This window comes from Centropristis striata, chromosome 18 (assembly GCF_030273125.1).
Source record: "Centropristis striata isolate RG_2023a ecotype Rhode Island chromosome 18, C.striata_1.0, whole genome shotgun sequence".
NCBI lineage: Eukaryota > Metazoa > Chordata > Actinopteri > Perciformes > Serranidae > Centropristis > Centropristis striata.
This window is the reverse complement of record NC_081534.1, coordinates 30313153-30340850: the sequence shown is the minus strand read 5'-3', so window position 1 is coordinate 30340850 and position 27698 is coordinate 30313153. Positions and strand designations below refer to the sequence as shown.

Below are 27698 nucleotides of genomic sequence, written 5' to 3'. Positions count from 1 at the left end.
TTGTGTCTTTTTTGGTCATTTTGTGTCTTTTCCTAATAATTTTGTATCTTTTTTTGGTCATTTTGATCATTTTGATACTGCCTCCAGCGGTGGTGATGCTTACATGCTTTACTAACAGTAATCTTATTCTTTTAATTTTGTGATATAACAGGGACATGGCATTCTACTTCCTAATGGGTACTTTTACTTTGAATACTTATGTCAAATTTTAAATTCAAGACCTCTACTTGCAGCAGAGCATTTCTACAGCTCAGTACTTCTACTTTTACTGAAGTAGAGGATCTGAATATTATCATTTATCTCATCTATGAGAGCTTAATGTTGAATTCTTGACGTTTGAAACAGCAGTTTACCAAACAATCAACTCAAGGTCCACTTACTTGCTTTCTCTTGAGCTTTTGATACATATTCCTCCTCATCATTAGATCATATTTCCCAAAACAGACATGAAACTACTCACAAACAGCCTACAATAATGTATTCTTGGTTAAATATACAACTTGCAGGAATATTTTGAGCTTATATACACAATTTTCGGTTCTATATTTAAATGAGAAAAGTTATTTATAAGAGACAGACAACAGATTAATTCCTAACCCACAATCAAATAAAATAAAATCAAATGAAACACTTAAATAAGAGCTTATTTATCATTTCATGACATCTGCTAAAGCTCCAAAATACTGATTTTTACACTCAATCAGCAATATTACAGACAAATCCTGCTACTTTATGAATCTTGTAGGCTTTCTTCATACAGATGCATGAGTTATTATACAACATATCAAACATATTTACATATATATTTGTTGTTTTTTTCATATCAAAATGTGGTCGAATCTCACAAAACCCCTGCAGGAAAAAGGAAAATGATGTTTTCAGACTCACGTTTATTAACTCTACGTGGCATTTCAGCTTTTAATAATGAACTCTGATATTTTGATTTATTCTGTTGATTTATTTTCAGTGTCAAACAAATATTAATATGAGCAAAAGAAACAGATTAACACACACACACACAACACATCCTCTAATCCAGTTTATTTTCCTTAGCAGAAAATGGAACACGATAAAATTAAAAGGAGAAAATAGGACAGAATTATGTTCTTGCTTTTTTTTTTATACATTTAACTAAATATGCCACTCTATGCTAGGGTGTAAGTAACTCAAACTGATATAAGGTTAAATAATTTTTTTCTCTAAAAAGGTACAGAAAGATATTCCATTTCTTCCATTTCTCATTAGCACTCAAAAAAAAAAAAAAAAAGGAACACGTTTTTTTTCCAAAATATCGAAATAAGAACCAGCCCGAGCTCCCTTTTATCCCTCGCTGAGTTCTCGTTGGAAAAGACGAGCCGGGTTGTGGAGAGGTGAGGAGGAGAAACGATAACTTGTGCATGAGGGTTAGCATAGTTAAGTGGTGTCTGGTTAGAAGCTCTCCACCTGAATCAACTTTTCCCAAAGTTCATTTGCAAAAAAACAAAAAACAACTGCTTCGTGTTTCTCCAAAATATACAATTCAACATCATTAAGTTGCATTTCACGTGATGCTGCAGAGCACATTTCATAAAGAGAGTCCGTACCTGGATTAAACACACTTTGGTAACACTTTATATTAGGGGAACACATATTCAACATTAATTAGTTGCTTATTAACATGCAAATAAGTAACATATTGGCTCTTAACCCTTTATAGGGCACTCCTGGAAGTGTTAACAGAGGATATTACAAGACTTTTTGCAAAATGTTTCATTTTTATATTGCAAATCGAGGTCAATTGAGTCATTATTATTATTATTATTATATTTATTATAGTCTCTTTCCCACAGCAACCCTAAATAGACAACACCACATCATCTGCATACATCATCACTTTATCCTTTACCTTTAAACTATTTATTATCTTTTTAGACTACTTATTACATATGCGTAATGTCTGAATGTCTTTTTTTAAAGCACCTTATATATGAGAAGCACACGTAAATTTAGTTGTCGTACAAACAGGGTTATTCTTCAGTGACTTGTAGGAGGAGAACTTGACTATGACGGCATATTAGGGCAAGTATGAATAAAAATACAAACCCGGGAAATATTTCGAGAAAAAAGTTGCAAATTTACGAGATTAAAGTGGCAAATCTACAAGAATAAATCTCCCAAATCTGCGACTTTTTAAGTGGCAAATCTGTGCGAAAAAAGTCGCAGATTTACAAAAAAAAGTGGGGAAAAAAGCAGCTTTTTTTCTCGCAGATTCACCACTTTAAATCTCGTAAATCTGCACTTTTTTTTGTCGTAGATTTGCCACTTTAATCTCGTAAACTTTATTCTCAAAATATATGTATATATTTTTTTAAATCGCCCAGAGATTTAGGCCTAAATGGGTTAATTAGTCATTATTAAAGTACCGTGCCTTATACTGCATGGCCTTATAATACAACCAGCATGGTAGATTGTAATGTCAATAACCCACAATCACCTAAAATTGCCGTTTCCATGGTTTCGTTCAACGCTATGTAGAGACTTATAAAGTCCATACAAAGTAAAGCATATTAAGATCATAACTCATATACAACAACTTCCTTACTTACTACTAATTAGCAATAATTCTGAGGTTATTGAGGGAAAACTCTTAGTTAATGGCTTACTGGTTGTATAATAAGGCCATGCAGAATAAGGCATTAATAACTACTTAATAATGACTAATTAAGAGCCGTTACTTATTTACATGCTAATAAGCAACTAATTCATGTTGAATACGTGTTCCTTAATATAAAGTGTTACCCAAACTTTTAATGCACCTACAGTGAGTGCTAAATGCCAAAACAAACAACAACAAAAATTAATTTAAAAAGGAAGTTTCTGCAAACAAAACAAAGTTGATTTTGGTAAAATTCACCTTTAAAAGGAGAGGGGGAGATAAAAAAGGAAGAGAGGTGTGAAACTGAACAATATGCACAGCACAAAGTCCAAGCAGTCAGACTGTGGAGGCTAATTGAAACAATAAGGAAGGAAATAATGAGGGGAAAAAAAGGGAAAACCACTCAATTTAACACTTTGATGCACAACCCGAGTCAAAAAATGACCCGCATTTATTCCCCATGTTATTTCAATCTGCTGTGTGTTTCTTTGCTCTATCTTTTGAAATCAATTTATTTCATGATTGAATATTCAAAGTAATCTTTTAGGGCTGCAAGTAACGATTATTCTCATTATCGACTATTCGAACGATTAATCGATTAGTTGTTTGGTCAATAAAATGTTGAAAAATATCACACAGTGTTTCCCAAATCTCTTGTTTTGTCCACAAACCAAAGATATATTCAGTTTATTGTCATAAAGGAACAAAGAAACCATAAATATTCACACTGAAGAAGCTGAAATCAGAGAATTTGGACTTATTGTCTTTAAACTCAAACAATTATTCGATTATCAAAATAGTTGACGATTAATTTAATAATCGATTATTGTTTGATTAATTGAATAAGTGTTGCAGCTTTGTATCCTTTGAATATACTGTTTTTTTTATTACAACAGACCATTATTTCCATCCATTTTTCCCTTCACATTTTATGAAGAAAAATGTTTTTTTTCTCAAGTTAATTGAGGAAAACCTGGAATACTCAATGATTAAATTCATTTATTGCAAAGATATAGATCTTTAAAACTCAGACGGGTCACTTTAGACCCATGTTGTGCATCAAAAAGGTTATTATAAGGATTATTTCTGCAGCCAAAAGCAGCCGAGGTTAACTGGAAGCAGCTTGAATCTGTGATGTCAAAAGAAACAAGAAAAAAACAGCTGGATAAAGTTTATTTTTTATCTAAACTGAAGTGTCCAGGTATTTCTGCTTTTAAATAAACCAGCTTTTGGTTCATTTTTGTATCAATATGACATCACTGATTCAAACTGTGGGACAAATCTATTATTGATTAAGTAAAAACGCCCCACGGGCAGCAATCAATGCAGAAAAAAAAAGGAAATTTTAAGAATTATTTCCCCTCGATCTGAAAATCAAATGACACCTAATTCTACCCACAAAAGAAATTAAAATAAGAAATAAATTATGGAACAATTTAAAGGGGTAGTACGTAATTTATGCATTCAATTTAGCCCTCTACCTCAGAGACCCTCGGCGATAACCTTTTCTAAATGAACACATGGCGTTTCGGCGAGGAAGTCTTCGTTTGAATACAAAAATTCAGTCGTGTTCCCCTTAATGTAAAACAACAGGACTACTCAGTGAATTAGGGAGAAAAAAAGGGAGGTAAAAGAGGGAGAAGAGGATCTGCTACACAGAGGATTTACCGAGTGATTCTTGTCCATTAGTGTGGTTTTTTTTCATTTTTTTGTATTTATATGTCAACAGTCGGTGTGAGCAGAGGCAGGGATTGGCTGTATTGTCCTCCACGACGCCGTGGTCAAGCAGTAAAAACGGAGCGAATCACCATGACGGCCACACGAGAGAAAAAAAAATAAAAATCAAACCGGGACAGAATCCTTAGACTGCCTCACGTTACCACACTCAAACCTGCACAAATACACTGTTGGCACCATGCACAACCACACACGGTTAGTGATGCTGCACATGGACCTCACTGATGGTGGAAGAAAACAAAAAAGGAGAAGAAGAAGAAGAAGAAGAGGAAGGTGGGGTTACAAGGTTTGATACTCCAACCCCCTTTATGACGACCTGAGGAGTGGCCGTGGGTCGGAGCTGGTGGACCCCTCACCCGCGACCGAGAAATGGGAAAAAAAATTGCAAATCCAAAGTTCAGCCCAACGCTACGACAGTTCCATAACTTCCCGTAGTGGAAAAAAAAAAAAAAAAGAGGAGGAGACGTGGCAAGAAACGTGTGCGTAATGAACTGGATCCGTCTCAGCGGCGTTCCTCCCTCTGGAGACCGGGGGGGGGCGGGGTTAAGGCTGTGTGTGTGAACATGCGATACTGAACGTGGCTCCGCAGAACAGGAGGCCCCTCCCCCTCCTCGTCGGCCCCGTCCAGAGCCTCGTCCGAACAGACGCTCCACGCGGGAAATCAGGACGTCGACAGGGCGTCAAAGCTCAGATCCAGAATTGTCGGGTCGGATGCAGGATGTTACTCCTCCCCTTCTTCCTCTTCTTCCCCCCCCCCGATCCCTCCCTTCCCCCCCTCCCACCCGTCACCCCATTTGTCATTCCTCCCAGCTCTCCTCCTCTTCCTCCCTCCTCCTCTTTATAAGCGCCTCTTCTCTAACTGGATGGCTGGTCACGGCGTGGCGGCGTGGCCGATCAGGAGCACTCCTCCCCGATGCGTTGGCACGAGCGGCCCACCTTGCGGTCCAGCTTCACCATCTTGAGGACGGCCTCCTCGCGCCCGCGGCCCAGATGGTCGAACAGACAGTCGTGCTGCTCGGGGAGACGGTGGAGCATGCAGAACACATAGCCTGGGAGGAGGAGAGGAAACAAGGAGGTGAGAGAAATGACCCCGTTAAATGTCCCGTTTAGGGGAGCAAATATAGGCTTTAGAGCCGAACCTCTACTGTTAACTAATATATATATATATATGTATATATATATATATATATATAGTTGTCAAAAGTATCAATACTCAAAAATAATAAAAACACAATACAAAATTGATCACAACATTTTTTTTACAAAAGACCAATTTTAAAAAGTATGTTTAATATGGAAATGTTGGCCTCTGAAAAGTATGTCCATCTATATGACTCAATACTTGGTTGGAGCTGTTTGACTTGAACTACTGGAAATGGACTTTTACATCATATTCTAATGTATTGAGAAGCACCTTTATGTAGATTCAGTTTTTCAGATAAGAGAAATTCAACAGGGGACAGTTAGTGATGTAGTGTGTTCGTGATGTAGTGCGTTCATGATGTAGTGCGTTAGTGATGTAGTGCGTTAGCGATGTAGTGTGTTGGTGATGTAGTGTGTTGGTGATGTAGTGTGTTAGTGATGTAGTGTGTTAGTGATGTAGTGTTTTGGTGATGTAGTGTGTTAGTGAGTAGTGTGTTGGTGATGTAGTGTGGTGGTGATGTAGTGTGTTGGTGATGTAGTGTGTTGGTGATGTAGTATGTTAGTGATGTAGTGTGTTAGTGAGTAGTGTGTTGGTGATGTAGTGTGTTGGTGATGTAGTGTGTTAGTGAGTAGTGTGTTGGTGATGTAGTGTGGTGGTGATGTAGTGTGTTGGTGATGTAGTGTGTTGGTGATGTAGTATGTTAGTGATGTAGTGTGTTAGTGATGTAGTGTGTTAGTGATGTAGTGTGTTAGTGATGTAGTGTGTTAGTGATGTAGTATGTTAGTGATGTAGTGTGTTGGTGATGTAGTGTGTTGTACTGACCACAGCGACAGGAGCCCAGTTCCTGCTGCACCAGCTCTAGCTTGGTTTGGCAGCGGTAGCAGCGCCGGCGGTTCTTCTGCTTGGGCGTCCCGCGGGCCTCCTCGCTGCTCCCCTCCTTCTCATCTGTCCGTGGCCGCTTCTCCGGCGTCGCCTCGCTCTCCGAGCCCGACGCTGAAAATAAAAAACACACAACAGAGTTTAGAGTCGGTATTCAGAGCAAGACGGGGCCACACAGAGCAGCCGGCAGTAAAGGAAAGTGTGGAGCGTACCTGATTCTCGTGGACGTTTTGTGGGTGTGCAGAGTGTGCCTTGGGCTGTTTCTGTGGACGACATGCCTGCAGAGGGGAAAGAAGAGACGTGTGAGATATGAATCGTTCTCTTCCAGCACCATAAATCCATGTTGTGATAAAATGACAAAATACTTCTTGTGCTGATGCACCATCCTTTAAGGAAAATAATCATTGGGTTTCATTTTTTCTGTTATTTAGAGCACAGAATTTTTGTTCCACTTGTCAGAAAAGACTGGTGACTTAATTTCAGCTGTAAATGTGTCCTATATCAAGATTCTTTCATTTTTTTTATTTCATTGACTAATATTTCAGGGCTGACAGTAGTCCTTTTTTGATGAAACAAAGAAGATTAAGGCAAAAAAAAAATATTATTTAGCCATTAGATTATTAGATAACTTAAATACTTTTTAAAGAAACTTATGTCCAGCTCACACTGGAAAACTGATGGTTTTCTCACCACAGGACTGACACTTCAAATGTGTTGTTCATTCATGCATCAACAAACACGCATGTTAAGCTTCAAAAACATGTCACCAAGTGGAAAATCACAGCTAAAGTCATGCAGTGTGAACCAGGCATTAATGTGTCCAAAAGCCCAATTAAGTGACACAATAAATGTTCCTATAATAATCTTTGAACATGTAGTGAACATAACTGAATTATCTTGTTCCATTTCATTTTTTATTGCTATGATAAAAAGATACAATATGAAAAACAGGCTCAATAACAGTGACTCGATAAGATACAAGTACATGGTGAACGTACGGGCCGTTCAGATTAAAAACTTGACGCTTTCACTGAGAAACATTTGCTCTCGACTGTCTATTGTTGTCTATTCTCTTCACTGTAGGTCCAGTTACACCAGTACCATGTGTCACTTTGTACTGGGAGCATTACAGACTCATTCCTGTATCTTCATTGTGATTGTACCACTGAAGACAGATAGACAGAGAAGGCTGCAGCGGAAAGTTTGAGGTGGCACCAGTTGTACAAGCACAAAGACATCATACTACTGATATATGTACACAGAAACACTGCTGGTGTCGTCTGAAACTCAGCTATTGTTGGGAGAATTGCAGCAAAAATGTACTTCCTTGATGTAGTAGGTAACTTTCTTAATCAATGATCCATTCAAGGACTGTCGGAAAGTTCAAATTTTGACAATAATGCCTGTTTTTACAGTTTCTTTCTATTATAAAAGGTGTATTTTTGGCGATCTCATAAAGAAAACTTAAGTTTCAATCTCAGTTCAGAGGGGTAAGTAGGGCTGGGCGATATATCGATATAAAAAAAAATATCGATGTACTTTTAAATGTGATGTGGAACAAGACCTTATCGCATGTATCAATATAGTTCCATTTTTTTCCCCTTTCATTACATATATAAATTATGCCCTTAGTAGGGTTTGTCATATTTAGTTATTTTGTAATGTTCGTATTCTTTTCTCATAAAAATATATTTACTTCAGAAAAATATTGGCCTATTTTATTTCATAGGCTATATTTATTTATAATTTAAGATACTTTTTTATTTAAATGTGCACTTTATGGAGCTTTGATTTTTTTTCCTGTTATACAGTATTTATTTTCACCTCAATAAACGGTTTCAATAAATCTACTTGTAACATGTCATATTTGGCTTTGACTGAACATTTGCTCTCACTTTTTGATAAAAATATCAGGATATATATTGGAGGATATTCAGCCTAAATATACCGGGATATGACTTTTGGTGCATATCGCCCAGCCCTAGGGGTAAGCAGCACAACATATTTAAATACAAAGAATAAACAGTCCATTCTTCAGCTTGTTGCAGACAACAACAGCTATATTTATCACTTCTTTGATGAATACTTTATTGGAGAATCAAAAGTTTGTTTCTGCCCTTTTTTTACAAGCATTTTTCTTCTTTCATGTGGACAAAAAAAAACAGAAAACAGTGTCCGATCCTACCTTCCCTCGTGCTGGGGAACGTGGGCGAGGGCTCTTCGGCTGACGGCGGCTCGGAGCTGGAGGGCGGCGACGACAAGAGGGATTGGCTACTGCTACTGCTCGTCTCGCTACTGAAGACTGGCGATTGGCTACTCCCAGTGCTTTGGATGGGCTTGGAGGTGCAGTCCTCCCCTGGCTGCTTCTTCTGGATGTCTGTGGTCAAGGACAGCGAGAAAAGCAAGCAGAGAGGAAAAATAGGACGGGGAGACAGATAGAGACGGACACAGAGGGAGGAAGAGAAGAGAGACGACACAGAAACTGAGTCAAAACAGCCAAATGTGGACTGTTTATGGTGCCACACAGCCCGGAGCTCCTCACAGCACGTCTGTAATAACAGGTTACATGGAACAAGTGCATATGTGTAAAAAATAGGCTCTTGTAAGACCAAGAAGGCTAACATTATTGATATTTTTACATAATAAAGATGTATCTTGCAAGGCGTTTATGTCTGAATATGTAATTTAACCCAAACTGTCTCCAACAGGAAACACAAGCCTCATATGTTATATATATATCTGTTGTTGGTTTTCCTTACTGTGAAATGATTACAGATTGGATCAGTGTACTAACATCATGTTACAGGGTTCCTTGGTGGCGTCTTTATCTCTTATTTCCACTTTTAGAAAAAGACTTGAAACAGTAAACATGTAGCCACTTCATCTTTTGACGTCACAAATTGGGCTACAAGTCAATAAAGCTAAGAAAAGTTTAGAAAACTCCGTCCTTGTTGGTGCATCCAAAAAAACTCCAGCAATAGTTGGCGATCAGCTGCTTTAGAGGATTCAAATGATATTTTTGTCAAAAAAACGATCAAAATCCAACTCATCGAACAGTAACAAGTAAAGTAAAAATGACTGTTAAGATAGAAAGCATTACACAAAAGCAAGTTTACAAAAGTTGGTTTTAAGAAGTGATTTAGAAGAAGTTACAGCTCTGGTGGCGAAAGCCTGTCTCATTTTGGTTTTAGTTTAGACTTTGGAACAGTTAGAAGGACGCCACCCGAGGAACTAAGGACGTTTGTCGGCTGGTACGGAATTAATAACTCATAAATAACTCAATTATAACTAATAACTGATAAATAGCTAGGAGCCAGAGCTAAACAAACTTTAAAAGTGATCAGTAAAGTCTTAAAATCAATCCTAAAACAAACAGTGAGCCAGTGCAGAGAAGCTAAAATCGGGGTAAGAAGCCAAGTTTCTGCGTTCTGGACCAGTTAACAGGGACATCATGCAAAGGATCATTTCAACTGGAACTGAAACAATTAATTGGAAATTAATCACTGGTTCTAGCTTCTTGTTATCCGTCTATGAAGGTATATTTTTAAGTATAAAACCTTAATATATTTAAGGTAAATTTTATATTTTAAGGGATGCATGATATGGATTTTTAAAAACCAGTTCTGATAATTATCTGGTCCTCGTGGCCGATATAACTGTTTATGCATATGGAGGTCCTACCAAATCTAACAGACTTTATTGCAGTTTTCTTTTTCCATATTTTTAGACTTCAGCTTGTATTGCACATTTATATACTTTTTATACCCGTTAAATTAATTAAAACTGAACACAACTGGAAGACACAAAAACAAACCAATCATTGAAAATAAAAAAATAAAATGTGCACATGGGTAATTTTTTATTTCAAGTCTTTTAATATTATAAATTATGTTATATTTTCCATATTCCTTAAAATCTGTTTTACTTTTGATTGCCTAAACATGGTGGATGTGACGGTTTCAGTGCTTAATGGGCATCATGTGCATGTTAAAAGATGCCTGTGAGAAGATTTTTAACTTTTCTTGTGAATTAATATCCAAAGTTTCTTTTAAGTCAAATTTTATTCTCACTGATGGTCCGCCAAAAATACTTGAAGATGTCTCCTTGGGTCCTAGTGAGTTGCCATGGACAGTTTTCAGGTGTTTTTTTTTTGCTATTTTTTACTTCTTAGTAAGAAATAATGTACAAAATGAACAAAAAACAAGCCTTTTCTCTCTTTCCTTCTCTCCTGTCATCTCTCTACCATCATCTGTCTGATAAAAATAGATCCAAAGCCCCAAAGAATGCCTTTAAAAAAGTTTAAGACTCTCTCAATGTGCACGATTCTAAAGTTTTTAAACAGCATGTGCTCTCATGTGACTAGAAGTTAACTTTGACAAGTGAAACATGATTTGGCGAGACGTGATCACCTTGAAGCTGCACTTCTCACCTCGCTATAATCTCAGACGCTATCGATCCACAGGGAGATCGTCTCCTCTCTCCCTCCAGGGAGGGTGAGCGAGGTCAGCCTAGATTTCACTTTCTCCTCCATGTGGACTAACCCACTTCTGCCCAGCCTCCATTACTCATGTGTATCGAGTCTATTCTGAGCGTGTGTGATGCTAGACTCGGAGCCGGGCCCTTAGGTCCTCGCTGTCTGCCGTACTCAGCCGTTGCCATGGCCACCGACAGAGCTGCAGCGCACCCTGAACCCATCCTCCACCAACCAGACTGGAGGAGCCATTGACGAAACTTTATGCACAACTTGACATTTTCCAACGTTAATTGGGCATTTTTACTCTTTAGACACGCGTCATGTTCTGGAAACTCGATGCAGTAACCAGAAGATTAATTGCTCCGTTTTGCTCGGCTGATTCTGACATTAATTCTCAACACAGATCGAGATTATTGTTTCATTTAATTAAACCATGTCTTTCTTTTGCAGGCCTAAAGTTTTTTCTCCCAATGGTGGCTGCTTTATTTTAGAGTCTTTTCCTTGTCTTCCATTTTCCTACAGTGACTTCCTAGCATAGTTAGCATTCCTAACGAAATCAGCTGGCACACCTAGCCTTAACCCATTTAAGGCGGGAAAGCATTACCGCATTTCTACCATTAAAACCGGGGGGCGATGTTCGTTTTTCTACCATTAAAGCCGGGAAATCGGATACGTCGTTTTGTAGTATTTGTAGTTTTTTCCACCTATTGTCTCTTGGCCAATGAAATGCATCAGAATACATGTGGGAGTGTTGCAATGCAACATGGGACTTTTCAAGAACTTTGAAATCATCACCAAAAAAAAGACGCAAAATGACTAAAAAAAGACAAATATGAGAATACATGTGGGAGTGCAATGCAACATGGGACTTTTTCAGAACTTTGAAATCATGGTGGAAGACGACTATAGCGGAGGGAGCTCAGATAACAGTTATAAGCTCTCAAATACTTTTTGAATTTCATTTCTATCTGCTACAGAGGCTGAAAATTCTATTATCTGGTAGGAAGAGTTGACACTTCTGTTGAATTTCCAGAAATACTTCAGGTTTTAGGAGGTTATTTTAAAATCGCCCAGAGGTTTTACAGGCATTTTTAGTGTGTCTTAAGTGTTTTAGGCCTAAATGGGTTAACCCTCTGAGCCCCATCCTGGAGGCAGGTTTGAAGAGCCAGAAATTAACTGTTTGCATCAACCAGATCCTGTTTAAAACATGAAATTCTGCTCCTCAGAGACACTGTGAAGACATGATTGATTCTGCTGAGACCAACGGTCACGTGACAAATATTCACTGAGAATCTGTTTACACAGAGCTGAGAGGAGAGGACAGGAGAGGCTGGAAACATGACAATACTTCAAGTATATCTATATATGGCATGTGGAGACCCATATTTTCCAACTTGTGGGCAAAAGTGTTTTATATAAGATGTATGTCATAATAGCGGTGTTATTCTGATGAAAAAAAATCATTTTTTAAATTATTTCTACTTCTTGCCATGATTGTTTGGTTTCCATAGAGCTGCAGGACTTTTATATATTTTATACATTGCAGTGAAATACAAGGCCACAATGATTAAAATGTAAAAGTAAAATGTGGTGATTTTTCCCCTGGCAGCAGTAGGAGACATGAAATTCAATGTTGTCTTCTGGTCTGAATATAATATTCTAATAAACCAGCACACATCTGATCCGTTGCATCATTTAACTCCAGCAGGAATTGTTCATTTACAGGTGAAGCCCTCAAGGCTAGAGAAGCACAAACATGCTGATATACTCACAGGCATCAACAAGCTGTTTCCTTCATTTATTTTCCTTACAGGCTTCAAACGCTGCTCTACTTTAACCCTTTGATGCACAACATGGGTCTCATTCATTTCCCTTGTTATTTAATGCTGCTGTGTGTTTCTGTGCTCTATCTTTTGATATCAACTTATTTTATGATTGAATATTCCAAGTATTCTTTAAATGTCTTGTTTTTGATAACAACATATCATTATTTCCATTTTGCCTCTCATACTTTAGGAAGAAAAACAGTTTTTGTATTATTACATAGCTAACTACTTGGCTAAGTAGCTTGCTGAGCTAATTACTTAGCCAATAAATTAGCTAAGTAGTTAGCTTAGCAAGCTACTTAGCTAACTACTCAGCCAAGAAGTTAGCCTAGCAAGCTACTTAGCTAACTACTTAGCCAAGAAGTTAGCTAAGTTGTTAGCTTAGCAAGCTACTTAGCTAAAAAAATGGATTTGGGTCATTTTTGACCCATGCATTAGAAGAGTAGTGACACAAAAAGGGATTTTATTAAAAAAAATGAATAAAGGAAAACATAAAATTAGGATGTATGATGATCAAAAACAAACTAATTGAGGAAAACCTGGAATACTGAATGATGAAAATAATTTATTGCAAAGATATAGAACATAAAAACTCTGTCACTGGGTCACTTTAGACCAATGTTGTGCATCAAAGGGTTAAATGTATTTGTTGTACCATTTTAGCAAACAGCAAATAGCAGCTGGTCACCTGCCAGTGAACAGGAGAGTATTTCTGTGTGGTGTTTGGAGAGAAAACTTACCAGCAAAACATTTGGAGCAGAGGTTCATGGTTTCACTGGACCTGAGGAGACCGGAGAGAAAATTAATGTCAGTGACCTCCACAGACATCCAACTCTGTCTCTCCTTCCATCATTAAAACTATTTTCACCACACGGACTTTTAAGATACAAACATGTTTATATAAAGAAAAAAACATGGCATTAAAGACAAAAGAGATGTTGAAAATTAAGGCAAACAATACACAAATAAAGCACAATTATCATCAATTATATGGTGCATCATTTTCTGGCAAAATAAAATGTTTTGGGTGATTCTCATGAAGCCAAGTTATGTCTGTGAAGATTATAAGGACATACTTTATCAAACTAAATATATTTCACTTTTATATGAATGAACAATATAGCCACAATGAGGCACAATTCATCGTTTTGTGTTAAAATAATATTTTCTATATTTTAAAAAATATTTTTGATTAACAAATCCATTACCGTGATGCGTCCAGATAAAATAATAATAATAATAAAATAATTTCATAACAATAAATATTTAATAAACTTTATAAAAATAAATAGACATTTGTTCAACAATGTATAATTTAACAGAATATAATCAAACATAGTGGTTTTTAACAATGTATAAAGAACAAAATCTGAATGGAAATGGTTAAATGTTCCGGTAATGAAAGAATCGTTTAAAATAGGTGTATATTTTCATAAAATTAATAAAACATTTTGGTGATACCAGTTACCCTTGAGCAAGAAAAAAAAACTTTTGTTTTTTTCATTTAAAACTGTGTTACGGTAATGAATTTTGCACAGTGTCTCTAAAAATGTCAGAAAATACCTTAATTTTTTAAAAATAGATTATAAATTCATATTAAACAGTGACTTTAGATTGTATATGTTATAAAGGGTCAAAGAAAATATGTATTCTGTACCATGTTCATGAGAATCACCCTTTTGTCCGCCCCGTCGCTCCTAACCCGTATATCAATTTTATGCAATGTGCCATTCTGAATTATGCCACTGGCTCCATAACAAACACCAGGAGCTCCTTATCCTGATTACCCAACATCTCAAATGACAATTATATCACATCCTGGGTGTCAACCATAACATCTTTTATAATGGCTCCTAATCTTTCATCTCAGCAACCCTTTTATTGTTTGTCATTCTGGTAATCAGGCCTTTGTGTCAATAAATTTAAGGCGGGATGACAGGAAACCTCAGAAGACGGGGAAGCAAATGGCTGTAATGGGAACACTAAAACTCACTTACAAAAGCAGCATATGGTTGTAATGAATGTGATTATTTAACTGTTCTAATTGCTGATTCGTTTTCTGTCATTAGACTGATTGTTGCAGCCACCTTCATGCAGGCAGAGAGACAAAAATGTCGGCCATGTTGGCAGATTACTGGATCTTTCTGCAGTCAGACAAGAAACGGTTTAGCTACACTGTCAGAAAAATTGGGTTTAGCTCAAAACCGGTACCATTTGATGATTTAACATTGTGAAACCGTTCTGATGCAAAAACAGACCTGAAGCGCTGCCAAGAGCAAGACAAACCAACAGACACCAATATATCCAGTCATGCAAAGAAGATGTTGGCCAACCAGATGCCTGAAAAGCTATTACAAGGCTACAAATACCTAGGGTTGCAAAATACTGGGAATTTTTTAAAGTTGGAAAATATCCATTTTCCTCCGCTTATCTGGGGCCGGGTCGCGGGGGCAGCAGGCTAAGCAGGGCATTCCGTGTACAGTCATGGAAAAATGATTAGACCACACTTGTTTTCTTCAATTTCTTGTTCATTTTAATGCCTGGGACAACTATAAAATATAATGATAACAAAAGCAGCTGATATCTAGACATTTTCCATGGTTTTCTTGTTAATGGTTTTGGTTATTTATTAAGAAAACCATGGAAAATGTCTAGATATCAGCTCTTAAATTAAACTCTTATCAGCCATTTTTGTTGTTATCATTATATTCGTCCAAACTAATGTACCTTTAGTTGTACCAGGCATTAAAATGAACAAAAAACTGAAGAAAATAATGGTCTAATAATTTTTTCCATGACTGGACAGAGCATAATCTTGACTTAAACAACCAGATTTTATGCAAGTGCATTCCCATGTTGATTGGGCCTTTTTGGAGGGAGGGGGGCTCTTTTCATTTTTTTCATTTCACATTATGAATGGGAATTTGGGGGATTTTTGGAGAGGGGTGGGATCATTTTACAAATTTTTTGAATGGGTAAAATGAGTAACTCAATATTCATGTTTTTGTTGTTCAATGAAAGAATTGATTGCTCAATAAAAAATAATTAAAACTTGATTAAGTTATACTTTCAAATAAATCTGTTGAAATGTCATGTGTTTTGGGGGATTTTGAATATTTCCAAAAATGCCAAGCTTAACTTCTCATGGAAAATTTCTAGAAATTTACCACCCATTTGCAACCCTACCTGTACCTCAAGAATACAACATAATATGACCCTGTGACCTCTTCTACCTTCTACACTCATTTTTCTGAATACAATCACGCATCAATCGCTCCACAGTGCATTCTGAAACCTCTTTTCCTCTGTATAGTCAATCCGTAACTATATATTTATGTGTAAACATGCAAAAAGTCATGTTTGCAGGTTAGAGCCAGCATTATTTTTGACACGTCCGCAATTACATGAAATGTTACGTCATTTGTAACGCCTCACAAAGACGATAAGGGCGCGCACAAGCCAGAAACAGTTTCACAAAAGCTCTACAGCAGTTTGCATGTGGACAAAATCCACCAAAACGCACAGAAAGGGATAGGATTTTGAAAGTACAGGTGTATAGTGGACTAGGCCCTAGAACCGTCTTCACACAATTGATTTGTTGTTTCAGGTGCGCTCCTGCTTGGTTGGAACAAAAAACCTGCAGACACACTGAATCTGTGTATCGTTCGGTCTTTTCATTTTCAATTGGCAATCAAAAATCTAATAATGAAAAATTGACTGGTTATTTTGTTATTTGTTTTCTATTATAAAACAAAAAACGAAAAAAAAATGCTTGATTTTTCATATTTCAATATTAATATAAATATAATAGGCTCGGATCAAAAATACGGAATGGAAAAATGGGCACCAGGACTGAATTTGATTTTAATATTTAATTGGTCGGGTTTACGTGACCCAGAAGTTTGACTGCGGTCCAGTGAGCCGTCATTCGCTTCTCCGTAGTCAAACCAGTCGTCACTATATAATAATAATAACATATAATGTAGTGCGCCCGTATTGTGATATTTACGGTAAATTCATCGAAACTGCTCCAAGCGAGCTGACATGAAGGATAAACACTTTACTGTCATTCGTTTTCCGCTTTTTTTCAGTATAAAACTCTTACCAGCAGAGAGGAGATGAAGTATCAACTTTAAATGAACACATCACGTGAAATAATCAAATTGCGTCGCGCCGAAAATGCATCTGTTGTGTCTACGTGCGGTTTTCAGTTTTCACAATATGGCCGCACTACATTATATATTATTATTATTATTATATAGGGACGGCTGGTTTGACTACGGAGAAGCAAATGCCCGCAGTCAAACTTCCGCATCACGTAAATATTAAAATCAAATTCATTCCTAGTGCCCGTTTTTCCATTCTGTATTTTTGATCTGAGCCTAATATTAAAATATGAAAAAACAAGCTTTTTTCCCCGTTTTTTTGTGTTATAATAAAAAACAAATAACAAAACAACCAGACAATTTTCCATTGTTTGATTTTTGGAAATGGACAGAACGAATGATAAACGGATTACACTGGTCCTTTCATGGAACACAACTGCCAAAGTCTGATCAACGTTGAGTCAAGTCTAACAATGACAAGCTGAGTCTAACTCTCAGTATGATATGTGGTAAAATGGCCACCGTGGCGCTGCGGTTCGGCCACACGCCTTGAGGGCAAAGGGGGGTGGGATGTGGAATGAATGCAGGTTTCACTTACAGAGTTAGGTCCTGCAAAAGCCTCCGTCAGTCACCTGTTTCAGTCATGGCTGCACAGTAAGCCAGCCTACTTAGAGAATTTTCAAAACAGAGTATTTTTTTAAAACTTTTTTGCCATGAGTTTACTGTGGCAGAGAACCACATCACAGGGAAAGCATTGTCATAAAACAGGTTTATTAGGCCACTTCTAAAGACTAAACATACTGTCATACATCCTGTGGCCTTAAGTTCAACAGTTCACTTTGACACCATCAGGTGGACAGTTAGAAACTGGCGAACCTCAGGTGGATTCAGTCTTTTAACTGTTTTATTAGTATATTCAAACACTGAGTGTTTGTGGTGTAAATGTACTTGTCTGTCTCTTTTTTGTTTTGTTGTTGGCGGTACCTTTCCTACAGGTATGTCATGTCTCCCTCTCACTTTCTGGAGCTCTCTTTAATGTTCATACCACCACAATACGGCCATTTCTGTCAACTGTGAGCCCTACCAATGGTACAGACACCGGAAGTCTGTCGGGTGTTCGGATCGTTGTTTTTACAGGAGCTGTGTGACTAATGCCTGCACAGACTCTTTTACATCCACCAAGGAGGTAAGAGGTTTTTTTCCCCCACCTGTTGCAGCCATCTGTGCGTCACCAAGATATCTCATTATCTAAATGGATTCCTATGAAATTTGGTAGAAAGACAGGCCTTGGGCAAAGTAACAATTGCTTAGACTTTGGTGCAATCTGTCATTATCATCCTGGAGATACATTAGACACTAGAACAACCCACTACAACACCGCCAAGCACAGTTTTAAGTAGAGATGTTGCGATACCAATTTTCCCCTCCCGATACTTGTGCAGTGGGTATCGGCCGATACCGAGTACCGATCCGATACCAGTAAAAAAATATCATACTACTGCATGACTGTGGTATGATTATCATTGTGGTAAGGCCTGGTTCAGGTTAAACCCTTTGTAAAACATGAATAAATACAGCCGATTCAAGCCATTTATTTTTACAATTATTTTAAACTAACTTGTAGTGCAACAGCAACTTGGAACAGTTTTGACCTAAAAGCCTAAATTTGGCGCCTCTCACACAATCTAATGAACTATTCCATCTTAATCATTGCATATTTTAGAGAATTATTGTAAAAGGAGAATAAAGGTTCTTCTAGGTTTTATTTAAGGCATTTTATTTTGACAGTCTTCTTGTAAATTCTGTGGTGGACTCTGCTAACACATCTATGTGCTCTTATTTTGAAAGATACATGTGTTTGCAGGCTGCAGGTTGCAGCACATCGCCACTGTTTTAAGAGCGGGGAAGAAGAACTGTACCAGAGCTTAACGGAGCCAACCAGTAAATATATTTATAATAATAATAATATTAAATATTAAATATTAAATAATAATATTTATATTTAATAAATTACGTGTTATTCGATCGGTGCCTGGACTCTAGTATCGCTGATGCCGATGGCATCATTTTCGGCAGTATAGGAGCAATTTCCTATACTGGTATCGGAATTGGAACAACTCTAGTTTTATGGACTGCCGGAGAGCTGAATCAACAATTTCTCTGACACAATGTCAAAAAAAACTGAGAGGCTTCGGGAGAATAGCATTTACTCCTTGACTGTTGGACTTTTTCTGCTATCCAGGTGTAGATAAACAGTAATTCCTGACCAATATAAAGCATGAAGGGTGATGATTTTGTGAACTCTGCATGCCACCTACACCGAAACAAACTGATCATATTGGCTCTGTGGGAAAATGTACAGATAAAATGGCATAACTGACTGGTAGTGTGCATGTAGACTATGGCATACAACTATTTATTGAGTCAAGCTAACGCTAATGCTTTCAGGCTTGCTTTGGCTGCTGGAGAGCTTTTGCATTCTGTGCCTTTTGGCCAAAGACCATCAATGGATGAGTTCCCCAATGGACACTAGCTGTATTAATGAAAACCAACTGCATGTCTGCAACAGCTCAGAATGACTTATTTCTTTCCTGCATTTCATTTTTTCTGCAGACCCTCACATTCATGGAGTCATAACACTTGGGATCCAGGATTTCTGCTCTGCATAAATTCTTAAGTGGCCTCTTTATGCCTCAGCCTGCACCTTTCTATTGATTTATGATTCATAATGCCTCTTAGCATTATCACTTCATGTTGTAAATTGAGACTGAACAACAGAATCCACAAATTTAAGGCCAATGTGAAAGTGCTGCGGAGAGGTTAGTCCAACCAAAATCTGACCATTTTAGTTTATCCAAATTAGGCTATCCCCATTCACTAAATGTATGGGTCTTAAAATCTATGAATAGTGAAACTCAAACACTATTTCTTCACATTTTATTTCCAGAGAAAAATGCATTTGGACATAATCTCTGTCATTGATTGTTTTCATACAAAAACAAACCACATAACGCAATCCAACTGTCAAAATGGGACTTTGCCTTTTGACTACACTGCAAGCAAATTTCAAAATAAAAGTCATGCCAAATAAAAACCATGTACTCCTTAAGGCAAAACTAATTTGGAGACCATTAGGATGACCTGGGGCCTGTTCCATTAAGCAAGTTTTACCAGAAAACAAGCCAAACTGACTCATTTTCAACTGATTTGCTTCCATAAAGAAAACTCAACATAGTTCCCAGAACAAAGAGGCCTTAGGAGCCGACACTGAACCGTGTTGAAATTGCATTATAGAACCACATCAACTGAGAATGTGTCAGACTACCTCAAATAAGCCTGACTGGCTTATTTAGTAAAATCACTTAATGGAACAAAACTAGACACCAAATAAAGAGCCTGAATGTGACCTAAAAAATGAGGCACCAAATCTCCTTTGTGTAACTATAATAATACACAAAGTATCACAGATCTCTAGCCAACTGGTATTACAGAGGGCCCCCCCATCCTCCAATACAGGTAATCCTCCACCTGGGAGACTAGATGGGAATATTAGGTTATGGCAACAGAAAAAGTGCCACAGCTAAGTCAAACACATTGTTTAAGTTCTGAAACATAACGGCTTCATCAGATAACAGCACGCCGAGTGGAAAGAAACAAACACAGATAACAGAAAAGCATTTAACCTTGAACCCTGGGAGAGTATGGAGCTGAGGCTGCAAGTATTTTCAATATTTCTTGCTCAGATATATTGTTCTATTAGCCAATTGCTGATATATCAGCACATGATCCCTTTAAAATATCGACGGAAAAAGGGAACCGAGTAAAAGAGTCGTATCAAAACTTCTCCAGTCAAATGATACCTGCATTCGATCCGTTTTGTACCCAGGTTTCTATGGTTTTGCTCACAGCCAATCAGCTGCAGCACAGTGTATTTGACAGAGTTGACAGCATAGTTTTTTTCCTCCTTTCCTCTCCTCATGTTGTGCTGTATTTATTTTCTTTCACCTCTGTCTCCCTGTCCACCACTGTCATATTATATGTGTGTTTTATGTATATGTTTGGACGGGTTGATGGCAAATCTCATTGTACTAGTACTTGTTACTCTGTGCAATGACAATAAAGGCTTCTGATTGTGAGAGTTGGCAGTTCAGGGGGTCATGTATTCATTTCACATAACTAAATGCTTTTTTTTTTTTACATGATAGGTATCGTATGAGGTCCTGTTTGTAACTATATCACTAAGGATGCTGTTATTGGTACTAGTATTGTATTTTTTTACACAACATCCAGCCTTATCCTATTTCTTGTTATTCAATATTTTTTTCACATCTCAAAAATCAACATCAGTCTCAAGTATCAGCCAGGCCACACTGATAAACTACCTAAACAAATCTGAGTTTCAGTTTCTTACAGTCTACTCTTATAAACTCCTCAGGTTATTGTTCCAATCAGCTGATTTCACTGATTAACACAGCTCCACCCAGAGAGGAAGTACTAGTCAATTGAATCACCTGGTATAGTTTTTGATTGGAATTAAAACCTGTAAACTTTCAGCATGTTTGTGTACATCTGGTCTTAGTATAACTTGAAATATCTTTGTTAAACACTGAATAATAGTCTCACAAATAGAACTTAAGACTGATATTAAGTATTACAGGCTTTGTACAGCCTTTTAAGGGGTAAAATTCAAGCACTTTCAAGGTACCTTTAACAAAAATGCCCAGACCTTTGAAGCCATTCTCACATTGAAATTGTTGTAAAAAATAAAGTTTATGGAATTCTTTACACCCACAGTTATCAATTTGTATATTTTACCAGCTTTTCATATTACATTTCATTGAATGTTTTGCTCATAATTATCTAATGCAAGCAATTTTTTTTGAATAAGAATCAACAGAGGACTTACCTCGCTATGAAGAGTTTTAGGTTTACATGAATGATTGCCAGAATATTGTGCAAATCAAGCATTTTTCAAGGAGTATATCTGAATTCATATTACCTTGAAAACATGACGGTTAAAATAAATCATTTTCCAAACTTTTACGACTGTGTACAAAGCCAGGTGTTTGCACTCTGTATCAGTCATACCGTACCTTAAATTTACCAAAAATCCTGCTTAACCCTCTAGAGTCCATGAAAACACCTGCACATTACTTCTTCATGATGTGAAGACATAAAAATTAAGCAACATTGAGTCTTGCCAGATTCTTATTTTGATGATATTCGGCCAAGTAAAACCAGAGATAATGTCAAAAATATTTAGTATAAAAATATAGAAGAGATTATCCTCATGTTACCTGTTATATGGGTCAATGATGTGATCTAACCCAGTGTCAGTTGGTGTAACCAGTAATTTTCTTCCCAGAAAATTCTGATTATATACAGGAAAAAAAATGTGAACTAAAATGAGAAAAAAAATACAATTCACGTTTACATTGCAACACTGTGTATAACAAATTTTACATAATTTGTCAAAACTTTAGAAAAAAAATGGTTGTATTTAGAATATGTTTTTGTGGTTACACCATTTGACATCTTGCCAATCCTTATTTGTCACTGACCCATATATTATATTTGCAACCTGTATTCATATTTGCAATATTTAAAATTATGTGTTTTGAAACGTAATTTTCAAGATCAGATTTCATGTTTTATTAGTTTATTTTGGCTTCAACATTTTGCTCAAGTAAGTCAAAGTTAAAAATTAATTGTCAGGACATATAGGTGAGGTAACGTTGAAAAAACTGATACCAACATGGCATGTTAAAGATTATTTAACAGACATAATAGCCGAAGATCTCAGAGGGTTAAACCAGAAGGATAAGGGGCCACAATCCATGCTTTAAACCAGCTCCTTTACTGAAGCTAATCCTTCTAAAATGCTAACCTTATTCAAGTATCTGTGTAAGTGGCCTTGAGTTTCAGTGACATGTGTGTGGAGGCTGTGTGGGACAGGACAGCCAGCAGCCCCAGGCCAGGTGTTATTCTGAGCTGAAGCAAGCGGGGCCATAAACACACAACGCTGCCATTTGTGTCACCTGACATTGACAGGTGGGCTACTGGTTCCAGTTTGCTTACTGGGAACCACAAAATGAAGGCAATGGGGGATGGGGCTTTAGGAGAGGGAGCCGGTAGCTAAATGACAAGTCATATGACAGTTTTCTGGTTGTGTTTGGCACAACAATAGTAGGTTGCCACTAGGGCTGGGCGATATATCTATATATTTTTAATTGTGATATGGAATTAGACCATATTGCATATGAGTTGGTGACAATTAAGGGTTGGCAACACGTCAAATGGTGCAACCACAAAAAAATGATAAATATTAAATATGTCATCCACCTACATTGTATACATATAATTACTTCATTTTTTTTTAACCATTTCTACATTCACACATTTTCGTCAATATTGAGCAGAACATATGCTAAATACAACCATTTTTTCTAAAGTTTTGACAAATTATGTAAAGTTTGTTAAAGTGGATTTTATTTTTTTTTCTCATTTTAGTTCGCTTTTATTTTCCTGTATATAATCAGATTTGTATGGGGGGGAATCACTGGTTACACCAACTGACACTGGGCTAGATGTCATCATTGACCCATATATCGATATAGTTCAAATTTTCACTGTGATCCTTGCTCCAGGCAAGCTGCAGGTTTTATTTAAGATATTTTTAATTTAAATGTGCACTTTATGGAGCTTTGATTAAAACAAAAAAGGTACTCCTGTTATAAAGTATTTATGTTCACTTAAATAAACGCTTAAAAATAAAACTACTTGTACCATATCCTATTTGGCTTTTACTTTGACTAAACATTTGCTCTCACTTTGCGATCAATAATCGGGATATATATTGTATATCGATATTTAGCCTAAATATATCGGGATATGACTTTTGGTCCATATCGCCCAGCCCTATTTGCCACCGTAAAGGCATTAATATTAGTGTAATGCATGAAGTATTACAGGAAGGTTAGTTTGTCTAAGGTGGTTAGTGATTAAACGTAGGGTTGTCAAAAGTAACGATACTCAAAAAAAGTATTGATACTAAAACGTTGTATCCGGATACAATACTCATTTTCAAAAGTATCAAGTATCTGAAGCTTGTTGTCATAGTTGCAGTTTCTTTTTGCACAACTGTTTTTTATTATACATATTTAACCTGTGGTTCTGTTAATTTTTACATGTTGCATTTTTCTTGTGAATAAAAATATTTCAGTTAAATTTTGGGGTCTTTGTTTTTATCCTTGTGGAGAATTGAATATTTTCCTGAGTATTGGTATCGAGTTGAAAATTTTAGTATTGTGACAACCCTAATCGGGATATATATATTGTATATCGATATTCAGCCTAAATATATCGGGATATGACTTTTGGTCCATATCGCCCAGCCCTATTTGCCACCGTAAAAGCACTAATATTAGTGTAATGCATGAAGTATTACAGGAAGGTTAGTTTGTCTAAGGTGGTTAGTGATTAAACGTAGGGTTGTCAAAAGTAACGATACTCAAAAAAGTATCGATACTAAAACGCTGTATCCGGATACAATACTCATTTTCAAAAGTATCGAGTATCTGAAGCTTGTTATCATAGTTGCAGTTTCTTTTTGCACAACTGTTTTGTATTAGAAATATTAAACCTGTGGTTCTGTTAATTTTTACATGTTGCGTTTTTTCTTGTTAATACAAAATATTTCAGTTAAATTTTGGGGTCTTTGTTTTTATCCTTGTGGTATCGAACATTTTCCTGAGTATGGTATCGAGTTGAACATTTTAGTATCGTGGCAACCCTAATCGGGATATATATTGTATATAGATATTCAGCCTAAATATATCGGGATATGACTTTTGGTCCATATCGCCCAGCCCTATTTGCCAAAAGCACTAATATTAGTGTAATGCATGAAGTATTACAGGGAGGTTAGTTTGTTTATGGTGGTTAGTGATTAAACGTAGGGTTGTCAAAAGTAACGATACTCAAAAAAAGTATCGATACTAAAACGTTGTATCCGGATACAATACTCATTTTCAAAAGTATCGAGTATCTGAAGCTTGTTATCATAGTTGCAGTTTCTTTTTGCACAACTGTTTTGTATTATAAATATTTAACCTGTGGTTCTGTTAATTTTTACATGTTGCATTTTTCTTGTGAATAAAAATATTTCAGTTAAATGTTGGGGTCTTTGTTTTTATCCTTGTGGAGTATTGAATATTTTCTTTTTATAGTATTGGTATCGAGTTGAAAATTTTAGTATTGTGACAACCCTAATCGGGATATATATATTGTATATCGATATTCAGCCTAAATATATCGGGATATGACTTTTGGTCCATGTCGCCCAGCCCTATTTGCCACCGTAAAATCACTAATATTAGTGTAATGCATGAAGTATAACAGGAAGGTTAGTTTGACTGTGGTGGTTAGTGATTAAACGACAGTAATCTTATCTTTTTTCTGCTGTTTTGGTACAACCCATATAAGGAGAAGCAGTTAGTCATGTTTGGGTGTCGTTGTTGAATCAAATAAGAGCTTAGATGTAGTCATTTTTCCTATGGGGCAACACAAGAGACATCAGTGAATCACATCCGGTATGCAACACACATCCACCACTTGACAAGACCGAATGTAAAAGGGGTGTAAAATAACTCAGAAACCGGTTTATCAGCGCTGCTCTGTTTGAGGAAAATCACCAAAGTGACGCGTTTAACGTGTAATTGTTTGATTTTCTTCTAAAAGTAAAACAAGGGGGCAGGTTTAAAAGGAACCTGCTGGCAATAAATCATTTTCTATCTCGGGTACGTCATCTCCTGATACAACAATTTGGCTTTAAAAAAAACCATGTAGCACGATTAAAAAAAACAACAGCCGGCGTTAGAAACGACGAGAGCTGGGTTATAAAGTTGGAAAACAGTGGAAATTTAGATAGTTTTTCAAAGCCAGGAGGTTTATTTATGAGCCAACTTCCCAACCCCCCACCTCGGCCTGCACAGAACAACAACAATGGGTTTGGACTAGTTGAATCCGTTGAGGGTATTTCATCCGGATTTGGCTTTCAGCTCCAGATAAAGGGTTAAATCTAGTTTATATCGGGTTTAACACTTACCCCCAGAACCCGCAGGGACACCGGGGAGGGAGACTCGGAGGTTTGCTTCGTTCACTAGTGTCTCCCATGACTTCCAACAAAAACCAGATATGGAGACGCGAGGCTGGGGATGAGTCCGGGGCCTGGTCCTTCAATGAGGGGAAAAAAACCGATCCGACACTCAAGTTAGAGACAAAAACACAAACGTCCTCTTCCTGTTAAAGTCCACAAGTTGGTTAAAAAAGGGAGGCGGCCCTTTTCGGCTACAAAAACCATCCGTTAAGTCAAACAAAACGGCTCAGTTTGAACCGGAATAATTGACTCAAAGCAATCAGCTGGACGTTCGGACTGTACCACCGACGAGCGAAAAGAGGGGGGGCGTCGCGGTGTTTCACTCGACATTTACAAGCTTAAAAAGCCGTTAGTCGTCCACAAATACGGGTAAAATACAATTTTAGCGAGGTTAAGGACGTGTGAAGGTACGGGCGAAGACAAAATAAATACAGCGAGGAAGGCCTTCCCCTCTCTGCTGTTAATGACCACCCCTATTCACACGTCGCTGGTACAAAGTATGCTGGGCCGGAAACGCGTCCATCAAACCAGAAATGTCAATATTGCCCAACGAAATGAAGGCAAAACAGTGCCTCAAACTACACGTAAATGCAAAATTACGCGACAAGAACACAATAGTTATTGTAAAGTATGCACGTTGTGTCGATGTAGTGACTTAAAGCGACTTGAAAGGCGGACTGTGCAAGGGTTTGACTAGCTTTCACCACTGTAATCCGTTTTATCTGATTACAGGGAAGACTTAATTCTGTTTGGGATCAAGAGAAAAAAACAACAACTTTGCTATAAAATATGGGTCGTGGTGTTTAGTACATAGGTTTACGTGTTCTTGGTTTGTCAAAGGAACACTCTTGGGAGATATATAATACACATTGATGATTAAATGCTCATTTTAAACATATTCAACAGCATCTCTAGATCAATAATGTTTTGTATGTGTTTTAGTTAGTGGTAGTTCATAGTTGTTTTTAGTTCAATTTTGTTCTCCACCAACTCCCGAGGGATACAGGCGGCTTTTTAGCTGCTAAATTATTCAGGATTCGGTATTTTTAGCACCAGAAAGGTAGTATAAAATGGGTTGATTGAAGTTTTTTTCTCTGAAATAATCCATCTGCTGAAGCTGGAAACCAAAACTAAGAACTGAAAGATGATAAAAAGCTCATAATGGTTTGAGACTTGTGTAACATTATTATCATTGTGTCATTTTTATCATGTAAATGGAGTGAGAAAAGACAATATCGGCCCAAAAAAATCGGCAGCACGTATCGGGGATCGGTTAAGACTGATGTCAAAATAATCGGTATCGGCCTTAAAAAACCTGTATCAGTCGACAACTATAATACACATTGATGATTAAATGCTCATTTTAAAACAGGTATTCAACAGCATCTCTGGATCAACAATGTAGTTTTGTATGTGTAATAGTTAGTGGTAGTTCATATTGTTGTGTAAGAAAAGAGCTGCCTATTTATAGTTTAAGCAGACAGAGACAGATTCATTTGCAGTAATGTTTCTCACATGATCTAAACAATAAGTTATTCTCCTTTTAGCTCAATTTTGTTCTCCACCAACTCCCGAGGGATACATCCAGCCTTTTAGCTGCTAAATTATTCAGTATTCAGTATTTTTAGCACCAGAAAGGTAGTATGCAATGGATTGATTGAAGTTTTTTTCTCTGAAATACTCCGCCTGCTGAAGCTGGAAACCAAAACTAAGAGCTGAAAGATGCTAAAAAGCTCATAA

The 27698-nt window shown here is 37.0% G+C and overlaps 1 protein-coding gene across 4 annotated transcripts; it reads right to left on the bottom strand.

Annotated features, from left to right (window-relative positions):
- Positions 1 to 937: 937 nt before the first annotated feature.
- LOC131991486 (AN1-type zinc finger protein 3-like) lies at positions 938 to 26678 on the bottom strand. 4 transcript variants are annotated; one of them, XM_059356942.1, is made up of 7 exons: positions 25908 to 26678; positions 17400 to 17468; positions 13436 to 13476; positions 8581 to 8772; positions 6608 to 6673; positions 6339 to 6509; positions 938 to 5421 (listed from the first exon to the last, which is right to left on the bottom strand). In XM_059356942.1, exons 3-7 carry the CDS (start codon positions 13461 to 13463, stop codon positions 5267 to 5269), a joined length of 612 nt encoding a protein of 203 aa, XP_059212925.1. In that variant the 5' UTR covers positions 13464 to 13476; positions 17400 to 17468; positions 25908 to 26678; the 3' UTR covers positions 938 to 5266. The 4 variants fall into 4 exon arrangements, with proteins under 4 accessions (XP_059212925.1, XP_059212926.1, XP_059212923.1 ...); XM_059356943.1 differs by having other exon boundaries at positions 17400 to 17465; XM_059356940.1 differs by lacking the exon at positions 17400 to 17468.
- Positions 26679 to 27698: the final 1020 nt, after the last annotated feature.

Bases quoted from the DNA above. Each gene is read 5' to 3' on its own strand.
- LOC131991486 (XM_059356940.1), bottom strand. From the start codon at position 25,975: ATGGGAGACACTAGTGAACGAAGCAAACCTCCGAGTCTCCCTCCCCGG. The intron at 13,477-25,907 runs GTAAGTGTTAAA...CGGTCTCCTCAG, and splicing joins TGTCCCTGCGGGTTCTGGGG to GTCCAGTGAAACCATGAACC. The intron at 6,510-6,607 runs GTACGCTCCACA...TTTTATTTTCAG, and splicing joins AAAACGTCCACGAGAATCAG to CGTCGGGCTCGGAGAGCGAG.